The sequence below is a fragment of the Anarhichas minor genome, unplaced genomic scaffold, assembly GCF_050575085.1.
Source record: "Anarhichas minor isolate MPS153535 unplaced genomic scaffold, ASM5057508v1 ptg000073l, whole genome shotgun sequence".
NCBI classification, from domain to species: Eukaryota; Metazoa; Chordata; class Actinopteri; order Perciformes; family Anarhichadidae; genus Anarhichas; species Anarhichas minor.
In genome coordinates, this window is record NW_027466519.1 from 4,368,904 (window position 1) to 4,391,626 (window position 22,723).

Below are 22,723 nucleotides of genomic sequence, written 5' to 3' on the forward strand. Positions count from 1 at the left end.
GTTTAAATGAGTTCATTTAGTTGCATCCATTGTAAAACGTGGGAATACTTGCAACAATGTTATTCTTTGATACATCATATATTTTTTTTTTTAATCATCTTAGAGGTCTTTTTCTTCTCAAGCAGGATGCATACACAATGTAGGGAAGGATACAGAGGTAGGATGGGTAGAAGGGTTAATGTAAAGAGGAGAGAGATGTGATTGGAGGATTTTAGCTTGTAACTTCCTCGTCTGGTTTGTTCATGGCCTTGAGCTGCTCCAGCAGGCTGGTGGGGGTGAAGATGTGGGTCGATCCTGGAGACACACATTCATAAAACACACACACACAGAGCGTTAGATCTGCACGTTTGGAGGGAAACCGATAAAAATGTGTTTTCAGCTCTTGCCATGAATGCCTACTCTAGATGAGCACACGCCCACGTAATGTTGAAAGCACAGATAGAAGCACTGAGCAACCCAAAGTCATAAAATCATAATCAATTAGCCAGCAAGTTAAAATGGATAAAAACGGTTTAAAAAATAATTTTAAAAGGTGGGAGTTAACCAAGTACTTTGAGTATTTCCAATCAGACTTTTTATTTCAGAGGAATACTTTGTATTCTTCTTTTCACTACATTCCTCTTAGAGCTGCAGTTTCTAGTTACTACTGTAACAGAAGAAGTCATAAAGTAGCTTCTCACTGTAGGTTGTTTGGTCAAAATATGAATATTTTTGATTGTCCTAAAGACTTAAAAAAGAGACTTGTTAGCCTGTAAACAAACATGTCGCCAAAACTAGCATGACTTATGCTAGTTTTGCTGTTTTACTTCAATTATCCATATATTTTATATTTAAAATGTTTTAATCCTGATTTGTCTTTGTTAAGTACCATGTAAACATCCCCCACCTCTGACTAATACTCTTGAGTACTTCACTCTACAAACATACGAACTCATGAAGCCGTGTTAAATTACATGCAGCTGAACAATATGGAAGTACACAGATCAGTGATCGTCATGAAATCCCAAACCAGCATCGCGTCTTATATGAATGAAAATGTCATACTCAGTAACTCTACTAACACAGATGAACTGTTGTGACAGCTGAAGACACATTTCAGACATTGTGAATCTTTAGCAGTGCTAGACTGGAGTAAAGCAAACTTTGTCAAATTTGTTGCTTTGCCAAATTAAAAATGCTCAAACTTTATCATAAATAAGACAAAACATTTGATTTACTCCTTATGCAACATTGTCAACAGTATTTGACCTACATTGGTTTGTTTCTGTTGCAAAGCTGCATGTTTCCTCCAGTTTGGTTTGATTACCTTAAAGACGTTCACCTACAGTAAAATAAAACTTATACTATAACTTAGAATAGGAACTGGAGGTATTTAAAAACAGAAGAGGAGGAGGCAAGCCCATCTGGAGTGTGGTCGTTATGGTGAAACGGGGGTCGTGGGTGGGGGTTTAGTGTGGGACACAGAGGTCAACGTCGGACTGGCCTCGCCTGCTTCTCTGCTGTTCCCCAAACACACAGCTTCGTGAGCCTTTTTGCCCCAGAAACACAACACCGCGACGTTGATCTCCAACGCCACTAAATTATTGTACATGGCTAAGCTAAGACCAAAATAGCATAACAAAAACAAAGACTTGTTTTAGTAAGTGATGGCCATTTTGCTCAGGAAAGTGTTGAATGCAGCAGTATGAGGGGGGCGGCCATACTGCTTATGATGAGAGCTGCTTACTGAGGAAACCATAAAACCAAACGTTGGTTTGTTAACGATATCGCTTTAGCAGATTAGTTAGGCATGAGATGGATACGCAGAACTACACTGTGCAATCTTTAATGGTCGAATAAGTGTTCAGAAATAGCATTGCTAATCATTACAATGGCCAAAACTGAACAATGCATCCATCTGAATGTAGATTGCAGATCAAAAACTTGTAAACATATTGAATTGTTAAAAACAGCTAATTTGGGTATGTGCTCTTAGAGCGTGTTTTAGTTAAACAGGTTCTTTAGAATGCATTTTTTTCTGTATCTAAGTAAAACTAATAGTCTGCTAGTGACTGGTTTAAACAATGAGTTTTGGAAGAAATGAAGAGTCTCCTATATTGGGGGAGGGGTGGATTAGCTGCATCTTTACCTTTGTATTTGGTTGCTAAAGCATATCAGGTGGAACATTGCTACATTCGCAGACTGTCAGCAGAGAGTCATCATATAGGCCCTGATACAAAGAGCAACTTTTTGGGCATCTTGTATTTTTCTGAAGCAATTATTGTTTCCCCATTGCTTTTCTCTGTTGCCCCAAAATTGCCCCGTGTGTCAGCGCCCTGAAAGTGATATCATGACCCCTCTGCGGACGAGCCACGAGCCATGTCAGCATGTGATGGTGGGCTGTGAGAAAGTGACGTAAGAGGACTGGTAGTCAAAAGATGAAAAAAAAAAACCACAAGGGAAAGAGGAGAGGATCCTTCTTTGAAATCCAACATCAAGTGAAGGACCTGTCCTTGTGTGGAAAAACCAGTGACAAATCAAGGTGACTGTCTTAGCGAAGGGTTGATTAGAAAAATAATCAGACAGTAAAAACTGATAAAGATGGATCTCGGGGGTAGATTAAATCTGGAGTGAGTGTTCAACAGGCTCAAGGGGCCTTTGGGTGGCTGTCGAGGGGCGATTTAATCCACCCAGCTGAGATGATGGGAGGAGGCAGCAGGGATGGGGTCACGACCCCCTCGGACATGGCCGCTCTTCAGCACAGACTTTACTTGGGCTGAATCCAAATGTCCACCCTCTGGACTCGAGGGTCCTCCATACTGGGCCCTCGTAGCCTTGCAGTCTAGTGGCCTCAGTACATATGGCCAAAGAACATATCGTTAAATAGTTTTTTTACATGATTAGCAGGTAATGTCTGCTCCCCAAGCGCTCTCTCTAGAAGTCTGCTAACTCAGTGAATTGTGGATTTGGAAAGTGGTCAGACGTTTGGATTCAGCCTTCCTGTAGGGAAAACAGACAGGATGCACCTGACTGAATAGCAGGAATCCTGTTAACTAATCCGGCTAACTCTGTGTGTACAGGGACTAGAGCCTGATGGAGCGGTCCATGCATTGAGGAAAGGTCGGGGGTTGCCCATCCCTGAGGGACACGGGGGGGGAGGCGGGTGGAGTTACATAAAACAGTACTGAGTGTTCAAAGAAGGAGGAACAAGGAGGAAGCCCTTGTGCTGCGAAGGTTCAGAAAGGGCTTCTTTGTGCGGCTGCCTTTACTTTTTTCAGTGTGATTTCTCTCTCCCTCCCTCCCAATCTCTCTCTGCCTCACTCGGCTGTGGGTTCTGCGTCCTCAAAGGACACCCTAGTGGACTCTCGGAAGTCGGGGTGCTGCAGGTCCGATAAGAATTTGGTGGGGGTGAGCATGTGGGTGGCACCTGTGGAGGAACAGAGGCGGCTTCACCACTCGTCTCTCAGCACATGCCACGCCCCCTTCCCCACTCGCTCCAAAAACAAAGGGTTACAAAAAGAAAAAACTGTCGTACAGTAAACACACACACACACACACAGTTCACACACACACACTTCACACACAGTTCACACACACACACTTCACACACACACACACACTTGCCATGTTGCACAAACACAAAGAAACACACAGATAAAGACATGGTGTGGCTGCAATTTAAAAGACAACAGTTGTTTTTAAAGACAACAGCTGAAGCAGAGCACAACGAAAACTAACAAGACACTTTCCCATTTATAACAGACTGGCTGGCAAAGCTTTAAGACAGTAAACAGTACACAGGGGCTTAACATGAAGGGTTATTTTAACATAACACATTGAACACAATAGGCAGGTTGTAAAAACTATCTGCAGCTACACCTTCCACATACGTTACACAAGGGTGCTGCGCTTGTTTGTGGGATTTGTGATTTGTGATCAGGGTGAAGTCAAAAAGGAAATTACGCCGTCCTACATGAGCTGTGTTGTGGGTGGCTTCAGTTTGCAAAACCTGAACTTCAATTCCGAATTTGTCTCTTTATTTAAAAGAGGGAGAGTTATATATTCACAGAATAAATATAGACCATAGTTAATCCTGTAAGAAACTAAACTTCCTTATAACTATCGTACGGCTTGCGTCCCCAAAGTATAACTTAATTCCAGAAGGTTATTCTTAAAAACGGGCATTACCTTGACAAAAAGTTGATTTGTTTCACCCCATGCTTTGAGAAAACAAGCAGACTCCTATGAGGTCAAATGTGTCATTAAGAGATTTGTCTTCCTTTTTATGCACTAGATTGTCCATTCACCTCACTTCCCGTGGTTACCGTCATGTCTCTCCTCCCCTCCATCTTTATTTGTGTTCGCTCCATTTCAGAAGCTTTGTCCTTCTGCCTCTCAGAGGACCTGCTGGTCAAACCTCACACAGTCCTCTGAAAATGCTTCAGAGGACTTGGGCCTCTAAATTAGGACGCAGCTTTTATCAGCGTTCACGCTTTCTATAAAACAAATGGTCCACTTAGAGACACGTCCACTGTGTGTTACTTAACACCAGGCTGCGTCCTACAAATATGAACACTTCTTCTTGCTCTTGGCCTGCGCTCAGTGGCGCCTCCTGGTGCACTACTCACCAATGACGGCCTCCCACTTCCCATTGGCCTGTGTGACCTCATAAGCGCAGCGCATCTCGCTGAAGGACGCTCCGCCGATGATGAAGACCATGACACGTGGCCCAGTGCGGTACTCTCCAGGAGTCTTATTCTTGTGCCAGTGGCCGTACCGAGCACTGCCAGAGCAGAGAGGAGAACAGGTTCAAGTTAGTACAGTTGCACAGCTCATTTTTGCCTCATCTTGGCATCCTGATAGTCTTTTACCCAAGTCTCTCACGACAATGGACACAAAGATGTGCTGTGTTTGTTCATCAATCAAGGGACAACAGAGAAACTTTTCAAAATCTAATAGTTTGAGTGAAATACTAAAGATGCACTCAGTCCCTAAGTCATCTTGGTTTACACCCTAACTTTTGTCTCTCAGGCACTTGTTCCTTCAGGCTACATACAGGCTGTTTTCAGCCCTCTGAATTGGGGACACAGTGTGAAAAATGCATTGGAGGTAAGGAAGGACTACAGAATGCTACTTCAGCTTTGGTAGCGGTGCGTCACAATGCTGCTTAAAAACATCCTTGTTCTCTTCAGAACCTTCTTCAGGACTCCGAAGATGAACTGGAAAAGACAACCAAGACCAGCAGGGCAATTTTGGGGTGATTTTTGTCATTGTATTTTACTAATTTAATAGTCTGCCTCCCAAGAAGGAGCCGACATGCAAAGCCGGCGTATTTTCACATCTTACTCCGTGAATTAAGGATTTGTTTTGACCAAACCAGAGTTGCTGATTGTTGGAACAAGACTGACCAAGATGTGTTTGGTGAGTTTATTTAGGTTTTTTATTTCATAAGTGTGTTAACAAGGCAAGTCTTAGTCCGGTGTAAAAGAGAAACTTTAATCAGAAGGTGTTCGGTTGCATTTTTCTGTTTAGGTGAATATTCTTTTCATTGACATTTTGTGGGTTTATTTTGTTTGATTATCAGACTTGGCAAACTTGCCTCTTGTGTGTGAAGCAAAGTATAAAACATTAATTGAAGCCACTTAAAGTTTGAGACTGAAACCATATCAGGTGAGTTGAAGTCAAACAGAGGTTTCATCTGTATCTGCGTAGCTTTCCTTTGACATGTGTCCTAATGTGATCATCAGTGCTGGGTGGGTCTGTATCTGTGAGGGCGGGTCAGTTTGTAACAGCAGAGGATTTGACGCTGACTCAACACACCAGCAGAGTGAAGTGTAAGGATCAGTGGGGCTCAACATGGCTTCATCACTCCCTCTCATAGACAAACACTCACACACTCACAGAGTTGGAAAATTTGGAGTTGGAAATATTGATAATTTGTAATCAGGTCAGCTTGCTTACATGTTGGGTTGTAGTTTCCAGGGGTGTTATTTAAGATGTATATATTTTTTTTTAGGAAAAACGTTTTTAATAGAAAATGTCTTAAGATACATTATTTAAAATGTTGCTGACATTTCATCTCCTGTGACTGCAGATCATTTCAATGATTCCAATAATTTAAAAAGATGCAAAGTAATCAGTTTAAAAATGAGGAAACTTATATGGTAAATGCCGGGTTGTTACCTCCTGTATTGATGTTCTTATTCGTTAAAACGTATATATGCATTTACATTCAAAGCTTCTGTTGAGTTTTTCCAATGAAGCTTTAACTGTCAAATAAAATCCTCAATTGTAAAAAGTGATTCATTGGATTAAATACAACTTTCTTTAATGAATATTGCCTCCCTTTGTGTGCGGCAAGTGGGAGAGCAAACTGTCTGTTGAGCGCAGCAAAAAAAAGTTATTTTTAAAAAGGTTAAATGCCAAAAAAACTTGGAATTTTGGAAAGGGTCACATCCATCTTTTTTTTTTGTAATTCATTTTTGGCCTTCACAAAGCCCTGGAGTCGAAAACAATCCTGCGCAGCCACTACTGGAAACTAATTCTACAAATAGTATAATACTAAAAACATCAGTGTAGCCTGATCTTTATCTGCAACTTTGCAGAAATACCGAACTCCAACAGAATGAATAGACATACAAAAAGAAAAAGCTGCGCTACGTTGAAATGTTGATTTAGAATTTGATTGTAAACGTTATGAATGAAGCTTTGCAGCATGTCTGAGCTCTCTTCATGCCTCCTTTCTTTGCACACGGCTCACTAACCCGACAGTCATCAGCATCGCCTCCCTGCGCTCAATTTTTCTCGAGTATTGATCCGTTAGACTCGTCTCCCTTCCCAAATTACAATTGATCCACCTCCATTTCTGTCTTCATAATTTACGATGCAACGAGTCTATACGTGTATATGCGTCTGTGCACCTGACTGCAGTGGTGCTGAAGGAGGCAGAGGAGCGGGTAGAGATGTAGGGGTAGTGCTTGGTGTCCAGCTTATCCTCAATAGCGTCCTGCAGGGGGACAAAAAGACAAAACGGATCTTTGTCAGCAATAGTGTCTGCTTCAAACACACTTCAATAGGGGCATCACAGTTGTGCCACGTCTCTTAGCAACCATGTGTGGCTCCATCAGAGTGGTCCATTGGAGAATTGGCTTTGCACAAATAAAAGGCTAAATATAGTCACAACCAGGCTGTTTGGTTGTTGCGGGTGTACGTCAACTGAAAAGTAAATATGCTTGAATGACTATTGTTGTTTTTGGACAAGGTTTGCAGAATCTGTCTATAGAGAATAGTCAAACAGTGATTTAAGCCCTTCAGACACACCTCCATGATGTCCTTGACCAGTGGTGTCCAGCGGGACAGCTGATAGGTCTGCTCGCTCACACGCTCCTTCCTGTCCAGCTTCTTTCCTCGGCGGAGGGTGGACTAATGAGGGAAAGAAGAGACCAGGAAGTGAATGAGATAAAGTGGGAAAAGGACAAAAGAAACGAGGACCAGAATCACTCTATGCATCTTGTGTTAGTCTAGAAATATTCCATTCACACTGTTTGGTCCATATATTGTATTGGGAGATGATGTAACATAGACAACTGTTGACTGACAGAAAAAGCAGAGGAGAGAAGAAGAAGAAAAGAAAAACAGCCAGTGAGGATCTTACATCTGTGACGATGGGGACGCCCAGGTGAGCCATGTTGGTGATGATCTCACTGTCCTCAGGGGGAATCTGAGCGTGTTGGATCAGCTTGTTCAGGTTCTCCTCCGTAATGCCTGAACACGAACACACACACACACACACACACACACACACACACACACACACACACACACACACACACACACACACACACACACACACACACACACACACACACACACACACACACACACACACACAAAGATATGAACTGTGCGTGTGTTTACATTTAATATGTTCAGCTTGTTCTGGGATGAAAGGGAATTCATGTTTTTGTAACTGGAGTGCAAAAATAAAATTATTTTATATATATATATATATATACTTCCTGTATACTGCTTAAACATAACAGCTTAATATAGCTGTGTAGAAATGTCAGACTTCAGATTTGATTTCTTTATGTTGCCTGTAATCTCCTCCTCACCATTCTTGAGGAAAATGTAGAGCAGGATGATGCGGATCTTGTCGTACGTGGTGACGTTGGCGTCCAGTAGGATGGGCACGATAGCCCTCATGGGGTCTTTGATCTTCTCTCCCTCAGCGTCCGTGCCCATTGCCAGATCCTGCAACAACAGAGAACTCAGGTATGATATCATGTTTGTCTCTTAGAATGGTCATTTAAAACCCTCAAATACACATGTCCTGGGATTGGTAGGCATTTTACTTTCAGTTACTATTTCAGAAATCATTGTCATTTATTCATGTGCAAAAATCTTCATTTTATTTTTTTAATTTAGATAATGTCCTCCTTTAGCAATAATGTCTTCTTGAATTGATTTCCCCCGCTCGTCATTTTCTTTCCCATCTCCTTGCTTCATCTCCTCTCACCTGTTCCACACGGCACAGCTTGTCCACTGTTCCCTGGTAATGCTTCATGCAGTCCTCAGCCAGCTGCAGATGGGTGGAGTACTGAAAAACACGAAACATACAAGGGTCAGCATACATATTTACACACGGAAACACACTCCTATGAACACACACACACACACACACACACACACCTTGCTGAGCTCCTTTTGGTACTGAGGCATCTTCTTCAGCATCTGGGACAGATCCCTCATAGTAGTCTGTGGAAACAAGCAAAAGAGTGTAACGATGTCAACATCAGTGCAGGACATAATAAAGACAACTACATTACTGATAACAGACCGTATTTATGTTGGACTCACTACATTTTTGCTACCAAGCGAAACAAATATATAAATATCATTTAAAGCAAGCAGCAGCTTTACTCGGCACACACATTGGAAACAGGATAAACAGTTAGGCTCTGTCCAAAGGTAACGAAATCTGCCGACTAGCAGTTTTCTCATTTGGTACAAAAAAGTAATTGTAAAAACAACAAGTTGTGGTCTTACCAGGCTCGCTGTTTACATTTTTTATGCTAAGCTTATCGTATGAGTGGTATTTCAATATTCCTATCCAACTCTAAATATCCTTTAAAAATGTCAAAAATATAGCATTAAAAGTCATAATATAGTATGACATACTGTAATTAAAAAGTTATTAATAAAGTCACAGTACAGCATTTCATAAAAAAATCAAAGTATGTCACAAAAACGCCATTAATAGTTTCATAATGAAGTATGCCTTAACAAGTCATATATTAGTATGTCATAAAAAATAATAAAAATTCACAATATAGTATGTCAACAAAGTAAAAAGTCATAGTATAGCATGACATTACTTTTGTCAGAGTTTATGTCAGAATATGCCATAAAATAGTTAGAAACGGTTCTCTTAGAAAAGACATGATTGAAATGTTGTAAATGTAACCCTGGTTCTAAACCAGGGCTACTTGAGTGAGCTCCAGGGGGTCCCCAGAAAAATGGGGAATAGTTTATTTTCACTATTTATTTCGCTTTTGAAATGAGACCAACGTTTACACAAGAGTGACTATTCTGATCATAGGTTTCACTTTCTCCACCGTTATCTCCTCAACTGTAGTTGAAAACTATGTAATTCTGGTCTTAATCATGTTTTACTTCCAACATCTTTTCAGATGACGGTCCCTGGAGCAAAATCTTATCAGATGGGGGTCTGTGACCTAATCTGTATTAATGTAGGGGGGCCTTGACAAGAGAAAGTTTGAGAACCATTGCTGTAAAAATCCCCTATATTTACCAAACACACACAATGCATTTAATACAACCTTTAGGAGTTTTTGAAGAATTAAAGAAGTTATCCGCCATGCTAAGTCACACTGTAATACCAATAACTTGGCAATACTGTATGTTCAGACTGTATATATCAACATTTCCTGCAGCAGCTTCATCTCTACCTTCTCCCCAGAAGTGTTCATCCTCTTGCTGGCAGAAAAGTCCTTCAGCTGACGGGTCACTTCCCTAATGACGAAACACAAACAGGCAAGGAGAAGCAGTAACACAAGAGAGAAAGGTTATTATTATATCGCGTGAGTCAGTATCCAGAGAGTGAACGAAGAGATTAATAAAGAATAAGAAAAAGGTACTCACTGGGAAACCTCAGCTATGTGTTTGTGTCTCAGGCTCACCCACAGGTCATCGTCTTCATGCAGCAGAACCTCCTTCTCACGAGAATCTCCGATGCCACTGGTCTCATACCTGAAGAAAGAAAGACACTAATTAAGGTTCAAATTTGTGACTGAAGCTAAATATTATATTATATACAAAGAGTCTGCCTGCTGCGGCTTTAACCTTTATTAAAATGGAACCTCTCAGGTAATCATTTTTGTCAATTGTGTTTTTTTCGTACTTGTAGACGTCGTTTTCGATGGGCAGCAGGTCGTAGCCCATGGCCTGGAAGGTGAGCTCATGCAGGACAGGAGAGACGGGGTCAAACGCCCGGTCCAGGATGATCAGCTGTGAGCGAGCCTTGTCTGGACCCTACAGAGAGGACGACACACACATACAGGAATGAAAGGAGTGTTAAAGATAAACATACCTATATGATGTTCGACATAGGATTACTTTAAAGTACATTCTTAGTAATGTAGAAGATTACATTACCTACTAAGACAAATATTTTTGCAACAAGAATGAGACAACAGGTGAAAACAGAAATCCTTAATTAAGCAAGACAAGGGGGACAAAAGAAGAAAAAGCCTTACCTCTCCCATAGTGGGGTCATCAGCCTTGTACGCGTCCAGTTTGTCCTGAACCAGCTGGGCCAGGGTGGCGTTGTCCTTGTACTCGCTGACAGAATGACAGGAAGTCAGATGAATGTGAAGGGGATGGACAGACAAAAAGACAGATGTCCAAGCAAACCGAGACAAAAAAAAAAAAAAATGAAAGCATTTTGATAAAAATACCTGAATAAAAATGTTCCTATTTTCATTTTTTTTGAGAAAAACATCTACACATGTCTTGCTGCAGCAATACAGGAAGACAGGTTTTCATTTTAACAACAAGACTTCTTCAAGCCCCCTGCTGCTCACCCTCGGTATCTGACAGCAGGGTACTCCTTCAGGGTGGCACAGAGCGTGGCCAGCTGCTCAGCCAGCCTCTCCATCACCTGGTTCTTCAGCTGGGTCTTATGGGGGCTGTAGAAACTGTGGAAGGCATCTGGATTGTCCAGAGAGTACACCTGCACACACAGACATAGACACAGCTTAAAATGTTGCTTCAGCAAAAATACTGCCTTGCTTTCCCACTTTCATTGGTTTGAACTTTTCCACCTTCCTACACATCTTTTTATGCCTCCGCGCCGCTGACAACTGTGGCCAGAGGCATTATGTTTACAGGCTGTCTGGCCGTCCACAGGTACATCCCATTCTTATAGAACATGATATCTCATGAACGCCTGGAGGGGATTTTTTGGACTCAAGAATGAACAAATTTGATTTTGGTGGTCAAAGGTCAAGGTCACTGTGACATTGTCCAATTCTTGTGAACACGATGTCTCAGGTTCTTGAGGGAGTTTCTTCAAATTTGGCACAAACATCCATTGGCCCTCAAGGATGAACTGATTACGATGACCTCTGGGCCCTGACACACTTTTTGGGAATTACTGCTATATACTTGGACCTTTTTTTTTACATTTTATGACACACTATAATATGACTTTTTATGATATACAATATTATAACTTTTTGTTTTAGTATGACTTTTTTCGACATAGTATACTCTGACTTTTTTATGAGTTATTTCAACAAACTAAACTGACTTTTTTATTAATCTTTTCAACATACTATAGCCTACTATGACTTTTTTTGCCCCTTTTTGACCTACTATACTAAGATTTTTTTGACAAACTATATGATGACTTTTTTGTCATATACTATACAAAGACAACTGTGATGCTCAGAAAAACCGACTGCACTTTCACTCAGCTATGTTATTATGATGCGACGGCGGATGTTATGGCGTGGGTTTGCCATGGGGAAACTACAACGAAGATGGACTCCAAAAGGCGCATTTTATACTTTGCCCTGTGCATTCTGGTTTCATTGCATATGCAGGCTATATAAGCACACTATACTATGACTTTTTTTTGTTAACCATACTTGGAGATCATCAGTAATGTTGACAATATCTACCCGTCTACTCACAGATATCCAAAAACATGCATGCGTCCACAATCGCCTCTGCCCAGGTTAGCACATCTCGTGCTCAGGTCCGGATCCATTCTCGCAGTAGGTGATTCGGCCCCGCTGATGCACCATCAGATTTGAGGGGAGATGAGCCTCGGAGCAAAGCCGTGGACTTTTGTGAAGGACGCGAGTTAAGCACTCCCCTCGCTGCTCTACGCTAGAGGCTCAGACCAAGTTTCAAGCCCTGGACCCCACCATCGAGATCATGAGCAGGACTGTGAACAGTCCCAATCCTCCATGCCATCGGTCACACCGCGTCGATGAGACATGGGCAGCCTGCCTGTCAAAAGGTACACGCCAATACTGCGGCTCGCTCGTCTATCAGTCGGGACCTCCACCTCGCTTCTCTGTCGGTGTTAAACCTGGGACGTCCAACGAGGCAGTTGTTGAGTACAATTCCACAAAATATCCCTCCATGCTTATTGTTTGGTCTTCCATAACCCGTCATGTGCGCCTCACCGCGCCGCGCCGCGCGCCACCCAGGTGTTCTCATTAAGGACATCAACACCTCCGCCCTGCAGCTGCTGCGTCACCACCAGTCTGTCTGGACTGTTGTGGTACCTGCGGACACCAACGACCTTCAGATGCAGCAGTCGGAGAAGCTAATAGAGGATTTGTTTTGATGCCTCATACACAGTGTGTTTAACACTAGCAAACGCTGACATACTGTGAGTCGCACAATGATATCTTCTATTGAAGTAGTCATTTTAACAACAGGCCATGAATAAACAAGTAAGAAAATCCTAGAGATTTGCTAGAGTCTGTCCCTGCTTGTACTTCACTCTAAAACGTGCTTAATGTCAGATCTCTAGCTAAAAAGACTTTAATGATATCAGTGCTGCTCATAACTGGACTAAGTCGTATAACCTGGCTCGATCAAACTGGTAATAAGGAACTGACTGAAACATCAATAACTCACAAATAGGAAGGGCGGGGAGTTTCTGTTGTATATAATGATCATTTTAGCTATTTGTTTTGTTGGCAATTACCTGAGTTTTGATTTATTTCTATAGTTATTAATTCCATATCTCCTGTTGTACTCTGTCATCCTCCTAAACTGAGACAGGGTGTTCTGGAAGAATGTGGTCAGCTTTTATCCCAAATCATATTTGATTTTAACCGTATTATCATTCGCGGTGTATTCAATATGCATGTCGATGACAGCAACGACTCAGATACAAATCAATTCATCAACTTACAAGAATCATTTAATTTCAAACAATATGCCACAAGGTCTAAAGGGTCATACGCTTCCAAACGTCTCAGTATTACAATAACAGCTGTTGTAGATGTTGCAATTTACGACTATTGTTACATATTTTTAGATGTAATATGCTCCCTTGAACAGGTGAATATTGCTAAATTAATTAATGCCAATACAGCTAAAATATGGAATGATGAATTTTACATTACCCACCTTGTCATCATGTGATGCCATGGTGGACAATTTCTTAAATGTTTTGTCTCAGATCATTGATCATGTTGCTCTTGTCAAAGCATCAAAGCATCTTGGAGAAGTAATGATGGCAAAGAGATGCCGGAGAGCTGAATCGAAGTGGAGAACAAGCAATTACAAGTTGCTTTTGAGATCTATAAAAATGCGCTCTACCGTCATAACGACAATATGGAATCTGCCAGAAAGTCCTACATTACTGCATCGATCAACAATAATCAGAAAAATGCCTCATTCTTCCATCCATCATCTGTAAATGCCTGTCATTCTTCATGGTGGCTGGAGGCGATCCCAGCTGACGAAGGCAAGATACACTCTGGACGGGTCGGCAGGCTATCGCACGGCTGACACAGAGAGACAGACAACCATTCACACTCATTCACCTTAAGGGCATTTTAGAGTCATCAGTTAACCCTAAACTGCATGTCTTTGGACTGTTGGAGAAAATGCCAACTCCACACAGAAGGGCCGGCCAGCCGGGGCCCCTCTTGCTGTGAGGGTCAGTGCTAACCACTACAACCCCTCCAATCTCTTTTTGTCTACTCATCTCACCTCCTCTCCCGTTTAATTGTGCTGTTCTTCTCGTCTCCCATCCTCTTTCTGTCTTCTCATTTTTTCTACTTCTCTACTTTCCTCTCCTTCCCTCTCCTCTCGTCCATCAATTGTTTGTTTCCTGTCCTCCACTTTTCTGTCCTTGTTTGCTCTCCTCTTTCTTCTCCTTTCCTCCTCTCTCCTCTCCTCTCCTGCATCACTCACTACCACTCCCTCCTCCCTCTCCATCTGTCTACAGTCACATGAGCACGCTTCTGCTCTGCAGAACTGTTCCTATGTTAGCCCGGCTACCATTGGCTACCGCCTGCTGTTTGGATTCTGACTCACCCAACAGGGCGAGAGCATCAGCGTTTGGGCGGGGCTATGATGCAGCACTTTGCCAGAAGCAGAAAACCACCGACTCTGAACTAATCAGAGTAGACAGGAGAGGAGCAAAGCATTGTGGGCCAAGCCTCAGTGTGAGACAGAATGATGGAATGAAGGAGAGATGTCGGAGATAGAAAGAGAGGGGGGGATAAATAAATGAAAGAATAAATATAAATATGAAGAAAAAATAAAAAGCTTGATGGAGAGCAGAGAGAGTGCAAGCGATGTGCAAAGGCAGGGATGGAGGAATGGCGGGACAAACCAGAAAACAGACAGAGGGAGGGACAAAGATAAACATGATGGAAGCAGCAATTTGGAAATATAACAATGGTAGAGAAGCAGGTGGGAGGGAGGGCGTTGTGACAAATGCAAGTCTTTCTCCATCTTGTTTTGTACATCTACCAATAACCTCTCTCTCTCTCTCTCTCTCTCTCTCTCTCTCTCTCTCTCTCTCTCTCTCTCTCTCTCTCTCTCTCTCTCTCTCTCTCTCTCTCTCTCTCTCTCTCTCTCTCTCTCTCTCTCTCTCTCTCTCTCTCTCTCTCTCTCTCTCTCTCTCTCTCTCTCTCTCTCTCTCTCTCTCTCTCTCTCTCTCTCTCTCTCTGAATAAACAAAAGAAAACAATCCAGAGGCCAGATGCATAACACTATGTGTAGGTTCACAAAGACAGAAATATGCATATGTACTCTTTCTGCCAGATTTCTGAAGCCATTTATAAACATGGTTACAGTTTTTTTTACATTTTTTTTAATGGATCATTGTACATCTGGGCACACACACACAAGAGGTTCTCTGAGGTCCCTGTCACACATGCTTCCTTCCTTTCCCTGGAATGTTCAGAAACATTTCCTGCATGGGGTCATGTGTGAATGAGAGCATGAATCGATATTCAGGGAAATCTGCACCGCCAATTTCCCACCTCAAGACTTGATAACATGTCAGGGGAAACACCAGCACTGCTGTGTCGTGAATGAAAGCACCAACACCGCAGGGAAAAGCACGTAAAGGTTTACATCCCGCTGACAGAAGACATTTTCGTGTGGAGCGAGCGAGAAAACCAATCACAAGTCTCCGCTGATGACTCATTTCAGCTGGATATTTACCTGAGACTCGTAGGGCAAGAAGGCGATGTTGATCTCCGTCAGAGTCTTGATGGTTTTGGAAGCGCGGCTCTTCACCAGCTCGTTGAAGAGAGGATCAGGGCAGGCTAGAAAGGTCAAATTGATTAAAGCAGAATTATAATTGACAGCAGGCATCTTTATGCACAAAGAGATTGTGATTCATTGGGTCCAATAACATATTCAAATATTAGTTTTCAACATATTGCATTGACCTATGAAGATAGTTTGGAGAAAATGCTGACCTGCACTTTCTCAAACATTCATCTAGTAACCTTTTTGTCAGACTTGGTTATGATATTATGATTATCAACACTAATCCATCAGTTGGCAGGATGTGGGAGCAGATTCTTATGTGAACACCAACCCACAAAACAAGTCTTCATGGATCTACTCACAGTCAGTGAAGAAAACATGGGCTGCCTTGTATTTAGCTGAATGAGGGTCTTTGAAGTCTCCGATGAGGGTGTGGACAGACTGAGGAGAGAGAAACGGGCAATCAGGGCTCCGACTGTAGAGTTCAAGAGAGCGTGTTGACAACAGTACGTGTGTCAGCGGGTACAATTCAGTTCATTGAAGCTTTATTGCCATGACGTCTGCATCCAAATTATGTTGCGAAAGCTTTAACATAAACAGGTGACCTTATAAATAAATATGGGAAACCAACACCTGAAAACACACGGTGCTGACGGCCTCTTTTTATCTCTTTTCTTCTATCGCCAATACATTAAACCGTTAAACTTGACCTCTTCTTATCAAACATGCTGTGTGTGCTTTTATTTTCTCACCATTAGTTTGATATTATTTATTTTTCTTTCATTATAGTTTACTATGTAGCAATGTTTTCCGCGGCTGAGTAAACAGCCCTGTGTTTGGACTTCAGCGACTTCTCTGCTTTCTCTGCTAAAATCCCAGACCTGCTGACATAGACACACCTCTGAATATAAACTATGGAGGAGAGAAAGACATTGTGTACCTTCTCTGTGGGTGTAATCAGGTAAATGGCCTCCAGGCTTGGAAGAGGCTCTCGTCGCTTCAGGATGTCCTCCACGACTGGAGAAGCAGAAACAGTCGTATGTACAGAGAAACATACACAAACAAACGAACAACGTAACAGCACAAGAGAATGTGACCATCGTGTCTTACTGGTGATGCCCTCTGTCATGATGTCTGTCATCTTGCAGCAGGACGACAACATCCTCATGCTCAGCTGGTCCACGATCAGTGCCTGGCAACAGGAAGTAAGACATTTACTATACAAACACTGTTCACTACACACCTTACATGTTGCTAATAATGGAACTGTGTCGCTTAAATAAAAGTGATATTTTGTGAACTGTGTTTTACCTAATGTTCCCTGCTGATACTTTTGGGAATCAGAAATACTTTTAGCCTTCTCATGCTTTTGTCTGATGTCAGTCAGTAAATCAAGTGTTACTCTCTGCCGTTAGTGCATTTACTAGCTAATTCAGGCTCATTCAGTCACGCCCTTTAAATCTCAGCTGTAACTCTTTTGCCTCTTTTTTTCCCACCTGCCTTACTGAAACATGTACTCTCATGAGATTCATGTTTGGCACATGATGCTAATGAATGTAGTTCAGTTTGCTTTATCTTCTATTTTTTCCCTGTTTTAACTTAACTTTGTGATTGTGATTGTAAATATGGACAGTAGGAGCCGGAGATCAAACCACCGAGCTTGTGGTAAAAGAACAGCCACCCCTCTATGTGAATTATTATTTGTTTCTTTTTACAATTTAGTCATTTGTACCCTAAAAATAAAAAGTGATGCACAATGTGTTCCCCCAAATGTTGAATGTGTAATTAACTGTGGACCGCTTACCTTCCATTCTCCCTTCTTCTTCACCTTCTTGATTACATCATTCATAATCTCTGCAAAAGAGAAGAAACACAATCAGGAATCTGATGAGTACACAATGACCTGATGAGCAAAGTTGTTTTAAGGCATTTTGTAAGAAGGGGATATAAATAAAGAGGCACGTGCACGCACAAAAACACACACACATATACACACAGAGGAGAATGTAACAACTATTGTTTGGTTGTTCAGGCATCTTTGAACCCTTGACAAACGGCCAATCTCAGTCATTTCGGGACCAATCTTGACAATTGAGGCAAACCTTTATGTCCGAACTGCATGCTGATAATTCTAACCATGCTTTGAGTTTGGGGTACACTCACTCTGGGAAAAAGTCAAAAAATGCAGCCAATACTGACTTTTAATACTAGATTTATACATTTCCAGTTTTAATAATGGTATGATAACCATCTGCATTTGTTAAATATAGAGAGCCAAAACTGTCCTTTAAGCATTACTTATACGACAACTATAACGTACTGCTATAACATGTACCTTATAGCAGCAGTATAGAGTTGAGTCGAAAACCAGGTGCTTGTATTCATGTTTTGTTCAGGTTGTATTAGCTCACCTGACTAGAATCCAACTCGTCAACAAATAAAAACTATGTTGGAAACAATCAACCTCATCCAGCGCTGTCCTACTGGTATAGATTCTAAAATCCCATGATGCAATTCCTACACTGAAGAACAATAACGTATACGAAAGTCAAATATAGCCTCCAACAAAGTCAATGACGACAGATCTACAGCAGTGGAATAAATCATCTGGATGAGGGGTGAATAAAAACACAGACTGTTGCGTTGCTTTGTTTCTCAGAGATCTCAAAGATCCACAGAGGAAAAATATTCCTGTCCACCATGAGCTCATGACACGACGGCCATGTTTATGCCACAATATTGATGTTGACCTGCTCACAGTGCCAACCGTCTGCCAGCCCTGTTAGGATAAATCCATTTAGGGTGAATTACTGTTCAACATCATACCGGATCGCTGTGAATATAAACCGCTAAGCCCTTCGGTCCCGGCATAAAACTGAGACCACACAGATACTGATGGATTATCACAGATTAAAAAAGACTTGTAGAAAAAAAGAAGAAGATTATAGCACACATCAAATAAACATCAGGTATGTGTTTCTTCTTCTTCCAGGTGAAGACACCAGCTTTGTTCTTTTCACAAAGAGAGGGACGAGCTGAAGGCAGTGGTAAGATCGGAGGAATGAAAGATAGACAGTCGATAGGATGGAAGGAAGGAGTCGTAAAAGAAAGAGGATTGTATGTCATACGTGTTTTGGAACCAGAGAACATGCAAACTCCACATAGAAAGCCTCAAATGCCTCAGGTTTTTATTATTATATACTATAATAGTCATATTATAGTATAAAAAGGTCATAAAAAAAAAAAATCATACCATATTATGGTATAGAAAAGTCATGAAAAAGTGAAAAAATAACGGAATAGTATGTTCTTGTTGTGAGACAACAGTGCTAACCACTGCAGCACCATGTCACCTGAGGAAATAAGGTGTTGTCACCTTCAGTACAGTCACAAGGATATTAATATCTCCAGTGTATCCAGAAACACTGACAGACACCAGCCTTCACCTCCTGTGAGTCAGAGGAACTGTAATGGACCCCCCTTTGGGACAGAGGATCTTGGTAAGTATGAATATTACTCTCTCTAAATGACACGAGAGACTCCCCAACTCAGCTCCAGTGTATTTCCAGACTCTTCTTTGTCCTGTTCTGTAAGCTGCTGTGTCAGCAAAAACAGCAGAAAAATCAATGCAAACAAAAAATGTACAGCACATGGGCTTTTAGTTTCACAAGGACAGAGTGCTTTGACTTTGGAGCAGTTGGCGACTCTGTGCTAAATGCTAAACGTAAGAGTTGTAAAATTGAAGCTGGTTCACTTTAATACCTAGAAAGTCAACATGTCTTTCATCCAGCAGTGGCTCCAGGCTACAGGATGAGACACAAAGAAGCGGCGGGGAAATCCGTCACTCGTTTTCCCTTTTCCTCTGCTGCAGCTGATGCGTTTCCTCTTGTTATGTACTGCAGCATTTTTCTGGTAAAAGCAGCTCCAGTCACTGGACTGATATATAAACTATATAGTATAAACTAGAGTTGTCTAGAGATTTATGTTTCAAGATGTCACACTTCTAAGAGTTTGAAACATACAACATGTAACTTTCACACTGCATACTGTATTAAATCCTCTTCTAAGGGTGAACTGTGGAGAAACAACACAACGTTTGCAATCCATGTAGGTCAATAAAGACACAGTTCAGAAAAAAGCTCAAAGCAATATTGTATATTTATAGATATCTAGTCTGGGGAAATATGTATGAAAATATTGTGGGCTGTCAGGTTGCAGGTAAAGCAAAGGTAAAGCTGCACTGTACAATAGTTTTATATCAGCAATGATTTAAATGATCAAAAGTTGGCCTTTGTATTGACGAACCCACAGAGAATTATGACCCAACTCTGCATCTCTCCCCTCAGCTCTAAAGAGCATCTTTTCGCTAATTGTTCTGGATTTCCTCGCTCATTAATCCTGCAGCTGTTTTCCGCTAATAAGCTCTGACAATTCACTGTACACTACCTGTCCTGCACCAACAGAAAAAGTTGGTGACTAACTGGTTAAGAAAGTGGAGCATTTAGCAGTTAAAGAGCCAGATATTTGTTTTCTCAGCAGCTGGTGGAGACCAAACCAGAGCTAAAAACAGAGTGAATCATGGAATTACATAATCAAATCAGAAGGAATGCTAATGCTGCTCCATGTCAGCTGGTTGTGTAAACAGGGAACTATTTGCCAACATGTAATTTTATGTGGTGAAAATATGTCTGTTGTTTTCAGCTTGCCAGAGGGTTGGCATGACACTTTTTAGTTTTGCTTGAGACAAAGGTTTTTAAGGGGAATTGGATAGAAAAATATAATCAAAATAATAAAGTGGACGCTGACTGCACACTCTCATGACTGAGAATGAAGATCAAAACCACGTCAGGGAGGGACGGCACTGTGGATTCTTCCTTTCTGACCTCCTGATGGAGGCACAATAATACAGGAACGTAGCAGTCCGACAGAGGGGAAGGGACCTGAAACAACACGGCGGCAACAGCTGTGTCAACCACACACACACACACACACACACACACACACACACACACACACACACACACACACACACACACACACACACACACACACACACACACACACACACACACACACACACACACACACACACACACACACACACACACACACACACACACACACACACACACACACACACACACACACACACACACGGCAAAGCAAAGGAAGAACAAAGACAAAGCAAAGGTACAACATTTTTCAACCTTTTGCCTACTAGGCCTATTTTTAGCCCCCTGCTCGAAAATTGCATACTCCTACTCTTTTGAGTAAACTACCCAAACTACAAGGTCTATTTTAATAATTTTGATGGTCTATACAGGTAACACTTGTGAGATGTGTAAATATTGTGTAAATATTGTGTATATGTTACTGGTTAAACACTGCAACACTAATGGCACAGCTCAAGTTGAAAAACTTTCAGATTCGACTTAAAAAAAAGCGCTTTCATTGATATTTCTTTGGAATTATTGCAGAATGAATCCTACAAACACTACTGTGTCATAGCACAACAGGGTTGTGGTCTCTCTAAGCTCATTTGATTTAGGTTGAGTGAAGCAGGCCAGCATAATAGGAGGTCAGAGAAATGAGCATTCGGCTTGAAATTCTGTACTCACTCATGCTCTATTCTAATTTTATATACTATATAACTATATATTTCACTTTTTTTATCACTCATATTATTCAATACATCCAAATACAGATGTTAGGAATCATTTTGAGATTCCTGACATCATCAGAGCTCTCAGCCATAGGATTTTCTCAGTCCCTGTGTGTGTATGGCACTTATCTCAGCCAATCTTCGGTCGATTTCAGTGAATAAGCCCTCCTTCGACGCGCCATAGTCTCAGGAAGGCGTGTGACGAGTTTGGTATTGATTGACATAAGTTTCAGCCAATAAAGCCAATAAGAGTGCGGTGTCTCCCCGTGCGTAAAATTCATATATATATATATATATATATATATATATATATATATATATATATATATATATATATATATATATATATATATATATATATATATATATATATATATATATATATATATATATATATATATATATATATATATATATATATATAAAGCTGTTTTTCTTTTTGACACACCAGACATACTGGCCACACAGTGTGAGCATTTCACCCAAACAACATCATCGTGCCACAATAAGAAACAGTGTGATGTTGTTGTTCGACATGTCAATGTACACCCAGCTCTGACTCTACACATTATGCAGCAGTGAAGAGCTGACAGTTCCTCCCTTTGCTTCGTAGTTCTCCCCCCCTTCCTTCGGGGACTTTCACCTATGAGTGCATGACCCATTTTTTCTCCGGCTCTCAGCTTCACAGCAGCATCACTCCCAAGAGAATCTGACGAGGCTGATCTTAAAGAGACATGCAGACGTTTCAGCGTGGCTCGCACTGAAATACGACAGCCTTCAGAGACATTTTTTAATTGTGTATGTCAAAAAAAACAGCTTCCCTTTTCAAATAAAATGTAATCTCCATCTTCATCCATCAGTAAAACTATGCCATATATAAGTGATGATGTGTGATCAGGTGTTACAGTAATATAGAAGATATTGTAATGGGATTTTACCATGAAGTCCATTATTTCCTAAATGGGATACTTTGGAGCTGAAATGATTCGTCATTTCACTGACTGAAAATGAATCAATGTCTGATATCTTTGAAAATAGATTGTAATAGTCATGTTAACATTTTATAGTTTTAACTTCTTGTAAATGTAGGAAATAAAATCGCTCTCCTCTGTTACATGCCATTGTAATAGATTACGTTAAGCTTTTTGACCGGTTGAGCAACACATATAGTCAGTTTAAGACATCACATTGAGCTCTTGATATTACTTTTGACAATTTTTAACAAGATAAAAGTGAGGTGCATTTCATCAGTGAGACTTAAAGAGTAATGTAGCATGAAACAGTTACTCTGGTTCTCTTC

General features: G+C 41.2%; 1 protein-coding gene across 2 annotated transcripts; it reads right to left on the minus strand.

The window, feature by feature from the left end:
• Positions 1–211: 211 nt before the first annotated feature.
• stxbp1a (syntaxin binding protein 1a) lies at positions 212–22,070 on the minus strand. Of its 2 annotated transcripts, none has more exons than XM_076079709.1 (19): positions 22,061–22,070; positions 17,566–17,615; positions 16,872–16,953; positions 16,702–16,778; positions 16,124–16,202; positions 15,711–15,814; positions 11,085–11,233; positions 10,758–10,842; positions 10,403–10,533; positions 10,144–10,251; positions 9,951–10,014; positions 8,671–8,736; positions 8,498–8,578; positions 8,094–8,232; positions 7,634–7,743; positions 7,300–7,401; positions 6,900–6,985; positions 4,608–4,762; positions 212–294 (listed from the first exon to the last, which is right to left on the minus strand). In XM_076079709.1, the coding sequence occupies exons 2-19, from the start codon at positions 17,608–17,610 to the stop codon at positions 212–214; spliced, it is 1,746 nt and encodes a 581-aa protein (XP_075935824.1). In that variant the 5' UTR covers positions 17,611–17,615; positions 22,061–22,070. The 2 variants fall into 2 exon arrangements, with proteins under 2 accessions (XP_075935824.1, XP_075935823.1); XM_076079708.1 differs by lacking the exon at positions 212–294 and adding an exon at positions 3,297–3,406.
• Between the last annotated feature and the right edge of the window lie 653 nt (positions 22,071–22,723).

Bases quoted from the DNA above. Each gene is read 5' to 3' on its own strand.
- stxbp1a (XM_076079708.1), bottom strand. From the start codon at position 17,610: ATGAATGATGTAATCAAGAAGGTGAAGAAGAAGGGAGAATGGAAG. The intron at 10,252-10,402 runs GTACGAAAAAAA...TTCTTTCTTCAG, and splicing joins ATCGAAAACGACGTCTACAA to GTATGAGACCAGTGGCATCG. The intron at 6,986-7,299 runs GTGTGTCTGAAG...GTCCCCCTGCAG, and splicing joins TGGTCAAGGACATCATGGAG to GACGCTATTGAGGATAAGCT.